The sequence below is a fragment of the Carex rostrata genome, chromosome 21 (assembly GCF_964058835.1).
Source record: "Carex rostrata chromosome 21, lpCarRost1.2, whole genome shotgun sequence".
Taxonomy (NCBI): domain Eukaryota; kingdom Viridiplantae; phylum Streptophyta; class Magnoliopsida; order Poales; family Cyperaceae; genus Carex; species Carex rostrata.
Window position 1 is genome coordinate 6,333,819 of NC_135938.1, and position 11,159 is coordinate 6,344,977.

General features: G+C 34.0%; 1 protein-coding gene across 2 annotated transcripts; it reads right to left on the reverse strand.

Annotated features, from left to right (window-relative positions):
* Positions 1-165: 165 nt before the first annotated feature.
* Positions 166-6,035, reverse strand: NADK1 (NAD kinase 1). Of its 2 annotated transcripts, XM_078322754.1 has the most exons (12): positions 5,806-6,035; positions 4,925-5,126; positions 4,442-4,561; positions 3,805-4,001; positions 3,210-3,323; positions 3,007-3,101; positions 2,784-2,890; positions 2,522-2,595; positions 2,159-2,237; positions 1,328-1,635; positions 606-911; positions 479-550 (listed from the first exon to the last, which is right to left on the reverse strand). In XM_078322754.1, the coding sequence occupies exons 1-11, from the start codon at positions 5,896-5,898 to the stop codon at positions 606-608; spliced, it is 1,695 nt and encodes a 564-aa protein (XP_078178880.1). In that variant the 5' UTR covers positions 5,899-6,035; the 3' UTR covers positions 479-550. The 2 variants fall into 2 exon arrangements, with proteins under 2 accessions (XP_078178879.1, XP_078178880.1); XM_078322753.1 differs by having other exon boundaries at positions 166-911.
* Positions 6,036-11,159: the final 5,124 nt, after the last annotated feature.

The following is an 11,159-nucleotide window of genomic DNA, read 5'->3' on the forward strand; positions in this document are numbered from 1 at the left end:
GTCAGGTTGACTTTCATTTTCAAGTAAAATCTTCTTCTACAACAACATCACTGACATGATGTTACTGTCGCGAGAATATTATTAGAAGAATTAATCAAAGAGAAGATTATTTAATTGGAAACTGGAGCAGCTTCAACGGAAAATTGTCTGATAAAAAAAAGTGACTTGTATATAACAAAATTGGTAACAACCAGAATAAATAAAAGTTCAATACATTTCTTTAACCTTTTTCCTTAAATTTACACATATAATTAACTACAAGCGGGATCTTTCCCTATTTTGCTACAATTATTATCAAGGACAACTCTCATCTCATCTTAAACTACTTGAAACTCACAAACATTTCTCTTGTTCCCGCTGGAGAAATTAGACAGGTAACAATTAAGGTAAAATAAGCCATTCAAACAGTGGCTACTCTACACTAGGGGGCATATATGGGGGTGCTTACAGCCATTACAATACCACAATTGGAGGAACCAAAAAAAAAAAAAAAAAAACATAGACTAGGCCTCCCACTAAAAAAAAAAACTCATGGTGTACCAGCACTAGACTAAAGAATATCCCCAATCTCCATTCCACACACCATATGTTAGAGGAAATAGAACTCAAGCAAAGGGGCCGTCAGCGGCCTGGCTCTTGCGGAGATTCCAATGGAGGCCCTCATGAATGCTGCGCAAGAAATCGGTGGTGGAGTCCACAAGGCAGGCTGTGGGGACCGGCCACGGTGCCATACTACAGATCAATGCATCACCGGGGGCCAGCTGCTTGCGGTCCTTGCCGTCGAATGAGGCCCAGGCCTGGCCACGGCTGTTGAAAGGCACTTGCACACGCAATGTCACGTACTCTGGGAGAATCAAGGGACGGAATGAGAGAGAGTGTGGGCAGATTGGTGTGAAGAGTATTGCTGGAACCTGCATGTGTGATTTTATCAAGAATTAATAAGCGTTCTTTAGTCAGGCAGCCCAAGGACTCTCAATTAGTTTTCTTCTAATTCTGTACTTCCAGAATTATATTTCAACAATTATAATGTAATTTCCCCAAATTGGCAACCACAGGACCTGATCGTACCAGTAACACAGTCTGACAATAGCAAGAGCATTATTTATCACGGAGGTTGATGTTTGACACTTTTAAGAAAACTTGAATAATTCATTCGGTCAGCTATCCACTGAACAAAGTAAGAAAGGTGCATTCTAAAATAAGTAATTATTTTTTTAGAATGCAGTAAATATTTGCTGTTTAAAATAAAAACACGTACCAAAATTACAGTAATTCTTTTGTTATGTATTTCAAAAACAGGAGGGGCAAAATGGATATTAATGATTACCTGAGGATGGACCATAGATCCTCCTGCAGCTAAGGAGTAAGCTGTACTGCCAGATGTAGTGGATATAATCAACCCATCCCCTTGCACACATGTAACAAAGGAGCTGTCACAGTAGCACTCAAGGAAAGTGAGGTAAGACGAGATCCCACGATCGATCGTGACCTCGTTCAGAACCAGGATCGGCTCCTCCTTCTGCAGTTCGTCCTTGTCTGCATCACGTATGACCTGGCACTGGAGCCTGCTTCGTAGTGTTATGCTGAAGGGGCCTTTAAGTATGTTTCCCAGGCTCTCATGGTATTGCTCACTATCTAAACATTCCGTTAAGTATTAACAGCATTTTTAACTGTTAATAGTTAGCTAGATGATACCTAGCTAATCGGAGACTTTTTAAATTGTAAATACTTTCTCTCTTTTTAATATTATAACTGTTAATGGGCTCCTTGCCCGTTAGCATTCAAAAAAGAAGTATTGACAGCATTTGTTCTAAACATGTCCACTGCAGTAAATACAGAACTCCACAGAAATATAACCTTAATATTCTGAATTATACCCGTAATAGATGGATTTCGAGTTTTAACAAAAGATACATGATTATGCACATCCCTGGATATTAAGCTAGGATTAATGTAGTTTGATTGATTGCAGTAAGACCATCCCAGAATATCCATGAGCTACTCAATTAAACTAAATACTTCGGTTAGTTGATCAATATGTTTTAGTTCAAGTTGCAAATTTGATTTGTAGACCAATTTAGGTGTTATACATTCAATAAGCCTGGAATTAACTCTTTCAGTTAAGGAAATTCTAGTTATAAAACCAAATAAAGGATACGGAAAGGAGTCATGAAGCCCAAAGAACCTAGTGCAAATGCAACAACTGGGGGGACTGGTCCTTTAAACAGTGAGGCAGCCTGCAAATTAAAATGGGAATGTTGTGTTACAAAACAGGATAAAAATGGGGCGAAACTAATTCCACAAAAAGGATAACATAAGAATAAGAAGTTGAACTATGTACAGTTTAAGAATTGATCGATGCAATAAAAACTCAGTTAAGAAAAAACACAGAAAAGAGAAATTAAAACAAAAGCTCATAAATTCTCCATCCTAATGCAACATTTTCTAGTTTCAGATATTTAGCTCCAATATATAATTCGATAGAAATTAAGGATAGAATATAGTTTTATGTTGTACATACCCAAAGAACTGTTCCGTCACCACCAAGAGTCAAGACAAGATCAACCTTTGTGTGCAGTAGCTTTAAATCATCATCTGTGATCCCAGCTTTGTCAGTGCATGTTATATTATTGGAACAGATACCAAGCTAGGTTTGTCTAATTAAAGTTCAAATCAAAGTGCCTTTTTTTGTTACACAGGTGATTGGGAACAAATTTAATTTTCTACAAGATAACTATCGAATTGATAAAATATCCATACTTTAAGAAATTAACAGGGCTCACCATCTTGCCACGTTTGGACAAAGTCAAAGTATGAGTCCTCGGCCAAAAGTTCTTTCCTCAAGCGTGGCTCCACAAGTACATTTATGTTCTGATGCCCTTTCAACCATCTGTGCAACATCCAAAAAGGTAGTAATGAAAATGTTATCTTTGTAAAAAAGTTCAAAAGGTTAATTTAGCTATATAACAGTAATGATTGAATATGCATTGAAATTACTCAACACACCTGGCAATATCAGGCAAGATAAGTCGCACTTCATTTGAGTTTGGTTTAGTGATGATTAACACAGTCTGAGGCTGGGTTTCCCATTTTAGCAAAATCTGCCATCATTTAATTTTAAAACATGTTATTTGGTGAAGATAATAACTTGCAGGATATTCAAACATAATAAGAACATTAATAAGGTTGATAGATGAAAGTTCATATACTTGTTTATTGCTTCTACTGGCAGTTGTAATGTCTCCTTGCTCGAAAGATACAACATCATGCTTATGCCGACCATTTTGTTCCCCATTGTATCCCCACGAAAGTCTAAATGATGCCTGTAACCATCAGAAGTTATCAACAAGTGAATTATTTTTTTAAATGATTCATGTTTTCTCTGTCTTTTGTGGATGGGGTGTAGTTCTTCCTGTGAAATTTTTTTTTGGGGGGAGGGGGGGACAGCACTATGGGTCACTTGCAAAAGCTTGTTTCCTTCAAAAAGTTGGGACAACTTTCCAACAGCTTCCATTTCAAAGAAACAAAAGCAAAAAAAGTAAAGCCAGAAAAAAAAAATAATAATAATTGTTCCCCCATTCTCATGGAAAATCAAGCAAACACCTAATTAATGCTGTCTTTGACATTTCCTTAATAAAGGGAGTTTTATTCAGTACTTTCTATATTCCAGTGCTCTCTAGTGGGGCTAGTGGGAAAAAGAAACAAACAACTTCTCCTGGATTTGCTTCAGCTTACCAACACGAGTCAAATTGCAACCTTCCTCAATTTTAATAATTAAACAATAAGAATCAGGGTAAACCTCACCTTTCTGGTGACCATCTTGAAAGCTGAGTTGGCAATAGGGCCAGAGGCTTCATCACCAAGGATCTGATGGGAGCAAATTCCATGGTTACCGCAGCATCCATTCTGGTCAGGAGATGCATCACGCACTGTCAGTTTATCAAATGAATTCTCCAGTGTGCCATTCATGCAGCAAAAACAATCTTCAGGTTCTACCTCCACTGTACAAATTATAAAAATATATCACCATCGTGCTTCCATCAGAGTTTATGTTGGTAAGTCAACTTAGTGGTGCATTAATCAAAACCCTAGCTTTAATATATAGAATAATAATCACTCATCAGAAACAGAAAAAAAAAATTGCTCTTTTAGATATTTCTAAAACAAGCTTCCCATAAGGTTAAATTTACAAAACTTAAGTTTTGGTGCAGTTCATGTCAAAACCCTGACAAGAGCATTGTCAGTATAGAAGCCCAAAATTTGAGATTTTTTTACAAATTAAAAAAACTGTTGTACATTAGGGATCACAAAGTCCGTAAGCAGTTGTAATACAATATGTGCAAGTCTGATCCATGGTCAAGGACTAGACTAATTGTCAAATTTTCTTTTGTTTAAAGAAAAAGGACTAGACGGGCATCGCTTTCAGCACAGAAACCCTAACCTTCATTTTTGTGCTTAAGGTTGCGTGCCTTCTCCAATTCATACTTACGCTTCCACTCAGCCGCCTCCATCTGAGCTGTAGCCTTTCCTTCAGCAACTCGCCTAAGTGCCTTCGCAACAGCTTACAATTTGAATAGTAATATGTTTAGAATTGCATGTTAGCATTTAGATACATAAATGCAAATTTCCACCATGCCCCTTAAAAAAGGTATCCTCTTGCAACTAAAGGCGCTAAGTGATTCGCCTAACTGGCTTAATATCCAGCAATCCCATTAAATTACAAATGTTTTTAAACTGTAAAGCCAAAATGCTAGCTTCCAAATTCAAATTATAAGTTCTCTGGAGCACAACACCATAACCAGTAAGGGAAGTGCTTGTAGGTCTGCATTATTGCTTTAAATGTATCTCAAAACTAAGTAAATAAAAAACAAAACAAAGTGGCATGTAAGAAGTAATTCAAGTAAATGGTGAAGTAAACTCGTACTTCTCATGGCCTCAGAGAATTCGACCAGATGTGCATCATTTGACCTGATTGGAGTTTGTGGAAGTAAAGCATAAGCTGCTTTTAATGACTCTGACGAACTAAGCGTTGATGCTGACGAACCAACCGTTTCCAGCTGTGCATTCTCTGTTCCAAATCCACTCTCCGTTCCACTCGGAGAGCCATTGGCAACCAAACTCAAAGACTGAAACATAGAAATCCTGGTCAATGGGATGAGTACTTGATAAAATAATATGTCTAATTCCATCTATTTTGAGATATTGTATTTACTATTTACAAACTGATTTCATACTTCGAGGTACTGATCATGTATTTTTGACCAGCACAACTGTTTGAGTCCTTGAGGTGCTTAATCATTAGAATCTCAAAATCAAAAGGCATCTCTTCTAAATTTTCCAAATTTTAGAATATAAAATCAGGATTGCCATTGGAGAAAGAGTTTAAAATTTAAGAAATCAAATAAAACCACTGATTAGAATTGAGAATGAAGCAACTTAATTCACAATAAATCTGTTTACCAGTTTGCCCACATTGAGATTTACACTTGACTAAAGAAAACAGAATCACTTGCTCCTCAATAAAATTATGGAAATTTTTGTGAAGGCATTGAGATTCGGACAAATTAAGCATATAATTCTCCAAATGAAAGACATACACTTAAATAAAAATAATCTACTACGAAAAGTATATATTATTTTCTCAATAATCTAGATATTTGTAAAGTCGAGAAAGACAAATGCACTTTATGTCCTAAATTAAATGACACAACAGTACAATTCTCCAAGAAATTCGGAGAAAAGTAGCTAAAATTGGGACCGCACAATCTAATATACTGTCATTCTTTGCGTATACAAACGAACTACCTCTTTAGTAATATCCTCCGGAGAAAATGCAGGAGGAGAAATTGCAGAAAGTCCCAGTCTCGATCCCAAGTTCCTTCTCTCCTTATTCTCCATCTCTTTCTCCTCTCTCGCTCTCTCTTGCAAGAGTTAGGAGAGGGGTTGGTGAGTGCAGAGAGAGAAATCAGAGGCAACAAACGTCTCGGCCTCTCGGGTCGGGTAGGAGAGAGCACGAAATAAAACCACCGCGGTTCGTTTAGTTAGTGCTTTCGATCTCTTATTGTGATTTTCTTTATATAATCATTGTCTGGATTTGGACCAGACACAAAGGTAGACGTACCATTTGACGCGGGCCCCACATTCAGTGAGATTAAGTGCAATCGAGAAGGCGTATTCAACTTCCCTCGGTCTTGCATTAGCAATTCGGGACTACACTCCGAGATGAGAAAAAAAGCGATGTGTCACTGTCGGCGTCATGTATCAGAAGTTGGGGACTGACAAGGTATCTTTTGTGACATGGGTCCCACCTGTAAGTGAGGTAATTTTGATATTGAGCGGCCTGGTCACCGACTCACCTGGTACAGGAAGGGGAACAAAGGAGACAGTTTGAGGAACTTTTTAGTTTTAATCCCTGCTTTTTGACAAAATTGTATTATAAAATAATATGTCTAAAAGTTTGATAACTAACTTAGTAACTTGGTACCTTTCAATCAACATTAGCAAAGTATCAAGTGATAATAATTCTATCCACTTAAAAGATTAGATATTAATTTTAGGGTTTTCATTCGAAAAATTTGATTCAGATCAAACCTAATTTTCTCAACACGTTGTTGTTCTCATTCCACGTCTCAATCATATGTTGTAGACTTGCAGTTGAGTGGACCTAAAGGCAAACAAAATTTCCCACATTGCCCCCCTCTATAAAAAAAAATTCGTAAAATTTAAATGGGTAAGGCTAAGGTGCAATGGGTTGCATAGAGACCTACGGCGCTACAGTTCAATATTCGAGTTTTCAAAATTCAAACGGTCGATCCAAACCGTTCATCTTGTTCTCCATATTAATATGTGTTTGGAGACCAAATTTTACATTTTTTTGGAAATTTTTTATTATTTTTTTAGATAGGTAGAAAATCAAATATCTGAATGGTGCAGAATCTTTTAGATCAAGTAATTTTCTACCTATCTAAAAAAATAGTAAATTTTTTTCAAAAAATATTAAATTTGATTTTCAAACACATATTAATATGAAGAACAAAATAAACTATTCGGATCGACCGTTTAAATTTTAAAAATTCAAATATTGAGCCGTAGCACCGTAAATTTCTATGCAACCCAAAGCATCTTGGCCTTACCCAATTTAAATTGATAAATGGATCGCCGAAAGGTTACTTGAGGAAGGACGCGTTCTATATTTCTATTGCTTCGTTGACTGGTCAACAAGTAACCAACGATTGTTTCGGCTCCAATTCACCATCCAACACAAATCATTGCTTTTCTCCATTATTCCCAATTTAGAAAAATATTGGCCAAACAATTTTATTTTTTTCTAGGCACGCAAGACTGACATTATTTTATATCACTATTAAATAAAATTATAAAATTTTAGTAGTATTTTTGTAGTACTTTTCCATTGTTCTCTGTTTGTTACGGGCCAAGTCCCCTATTCAAACATAGACAAGAGATGTCAATTTTGAACTCTTTTATCTCATTTTTTTAGTCCACTAAAATATAATTTAAATTATGAGCAATCGAGCAATAGGATTGGGAAATTGCAGACTTGCAGTGTAAGTTTCAATTTCAAATCATTAATATATATATATATCTATTTGTATCGTGTCCGTGCATTGCAACAGAATATATTATAAAAAGAAAAACATATTTTTATAAAAAAAACATATCAATGAAAATAATAATTATTCAAAAATTGAGGAACATGCTAATAAAGAATTTATATAATTCTGTAATTTTAATTACCTTAAACCATGATCTCTGATAATAATTTGATAATGTGATGGTTTTGTATCATCTGAGGACTTGTTTGATAACTATTGAATCATGGTAAGAGATCTTATAAATGTGAAAGTTTACGAATTATTGTTTTAAACTTGCAAAAATAAAAATAAAAGTATAGAATAGTGTACTAATATACTGTTCGGTTGTATCGTGAAAATTATATTGAAATGAGTTATTCCTAGAACATGTTAATTTAAATATAAGTACAAAATTGTATGTGTTTTTTTAAATAGAGAGAGAGAGCATATATTTTTCTTTTTTTTCACACAAAATGAAGATAATATATTTGTATAATAAAAGTGAGATAAAGCAGTGTCTTGCATATCATGGAATAATATTACTAGTCTAAGTTAGGTTTAAAATTTTCACATGCTACAAAGATTTGAGTGGTTTTTATAGAAACTTTCATATAAATAATTAATTGGCAGTAGAATAATATTGGAAAAAACTATCTAATGGATTAAATGTCAAACATCTCATTTTCAAACCTCCTGTCTCCTATCATGCACCCCCTAAAAAAATATGATAGAGATCAAATTCGATTCTATAGTAATTTCTATTAGCACCACCAATTGGTAGTTCAGGCATCCCTATTTTTCATTCATTTATTCTTCAGTTTCTTTCTTTTTTTCAGAGAATGAAAGACGTGTGTTAGTTGAGCAAAATGATTAGCATTTTAAGTCACATATTTATTAGATGAATGTAGATGCAATGATAATTATGTCAACTTGACATACCTAATACCATCTAGTCAAACTATAATAACACCATTTTCATTTTTTCTCTCCATTCATATGTTATATATCTTCACTCTTATACTATTAAGCATGCAGATGTGCTGATGCACCAATGATTTTGATTCAAAGAAGAAATTTCAGATTGAATATCAGTTATCCGGTCAAATATTCTAATTCGATACATCTTTTTTATGTTTTATTACGCGTAGAAATCTAAATTTATTTAGCCACGTACTCACTGGATGTACTCTTTATATGCAAATTGTATCATATTTCTGATTGGTCATGATTTCTTTCTATTTTTTTAAATGTCATTTAAGAAAATTTTGAATTAATTGATAATTGATTGGTCGTGTCTTCATTTTTTTTTATATCATTTAAGAAATGTTATTTGTTATTTAATATGACATTTTGTTTGAGATTTTTCTATAAAAACATGTCAATAAAATAAATAAATAAATGAAATTCAAGAAATACTATTTGTCATTTATTTAAATTTTTTTTAAAATATGTTATTTTGTATGAATTTTTAAATTTTATTATAATATATTTTTGTTACAACACACAACACGATGCTAATAATTAGAAATACACGCATCAAACGATATTAAAGAGATCCTTTTAATATTATCCGATAATGCAAAAAATAAATATAGACATTAAAACTGTTCACTTGACTCTCAGTACGGTTGAAAATGGAGAGAATAAGGGGAAAAAAATTCAATATGTTTTCCAAGAAAGTTGCGACCAAGAACATGCTCAAATTCGAAACCCGAGTCAACGAGCCCCACATTAATTATTTCCCTTCAAATTCCAACTAGGCCAACAACTAGAGTACACCAATTTCTATTTGAAAAATTACAGTAGTGGAGTTCATGTCTATAAATATAACAATATTATATAATTTCCAATGAAAGCAGTAGACCAACCGAACCAACGACCTTCGCAATAATGTTCAAACCTAAGAATTAAATTTTTTGGATTTCCGTACCAGTAACTAACTAGCATGGCTGGCCCTGGTGCTGGGCAGCCAGGGTGACCGTCCGGGCTCCAAAATTCAAGGGGTCCCAAAAAATAAAAATGTTTGTGTATATATAAAAAAAAATTGTATATATTAAAAATAAATAAAATATTAAGGCCCAAAGTTTGTATATATAAATGGCTCAAATTTTTCTATAAATAAGTATGATTTTTCTATAAAAATTAGACCGGCTAATCGCTTCTATAAATACTTTAACACCATATGCTTCTAAGTCGTTTTTGCATTTTAAAAGTCTAAATAATCGATTCAAACCGTTCAACATGATATCCATATTAAAACGTGTTCGGAGACCAAATTTTACATTTTTTTTACTATTTTTAAGGTAGGTAGAAAATCATTGTTTTTTATGGTTCAGAATCTTCTGAATCAATGGATTTTCTACCTATCTTAAAAATAGTAAAAAAAAAATCTAAAAAAATCTAAAATTTGGTCTCCAAGCACGTTCTAATATGAATATCATATTGAACGGTTCGGATCGACTGTTTGGACTTTAAAAATACAAAAATAACTTAATAGACATATGGTTTCATAAAAAAAAAATGAGTGAGTCTATGGTACTATGCATATTACGATTTGGTAACGTGCTACGGCTCTATATTCGAGTTTTCAAATCCTAACGGTCGATCAGAACGGTTCATCTTGTTCTCCATATTAATATGTCTTTGGAGACCAAATTTTACATTTTTTGAAATTTATTTACTATTTTTTTAGATTTATTGAAAATCACTGTTTTTGGATGATCCAGAATTTTCAGATCAAGTGATTTTCTAAATATCTAAAAAAATAGTAAAAAAATTTCAAAAAATGTAAAATTTGGTTTCCAAACACATATTAATATGGAGAACAAGATGAATGGTTCGGATCGACCGTTAGAATTTGAAAACTCGAATATAGAGCCGTAGCACGATAACAACCCGTGATATGCATAGTACCATAGACTCACTCAAAAAAAATTGTATATATAAAAGGCCCAAAATTTTCTCCCGCCCCGGGCCCCAAAAACTTCAGGACCGGCCCTGCTAACTAGCTGGCTGGTTTGAGTTACGAGTGAGCTGATTCTAGAGGTTCGAGTTGAAATTAAAATTTGAAATCGTCATGAGTTGGATCGAGCTAACTTGCGAGCTGGCGAACTGACTCGTTGAATTTGACTGGATTTTATTTTAAGAAGAAAATAAATTTTACAAAAATTTTGAACCGGTATAAATCGAACTGCTTTTACAAATTTTATAAATAAGTTTTAAAAAAGAATTATTAAGTTTTAATATACAGTATAAAATTCACACAAACTTATATAGACTTACAAACTGATGTCTAGTCGAGTTAGCTCACGAACTGGTTAGCGAGCTAGGCTCCAGTTTGAATTCGTTAATTCTACATTGAGTTAGTAGCGAGTGAGCTAGGCTCCAGCTTGAACTCGTTAATTCTAAACCGAGTTAGTGGCGAACGAGTTAAGCTTCAACTCTGTCAAATAACGAACAAATTATTAACAAACGTGTCATCTGTGAGTCACGATCAGGCCACGAACCAGGAGCATTATTTTTGCCAGGATGAAATTGGCATTTTGAAATGCTGATTTTTATTTTATT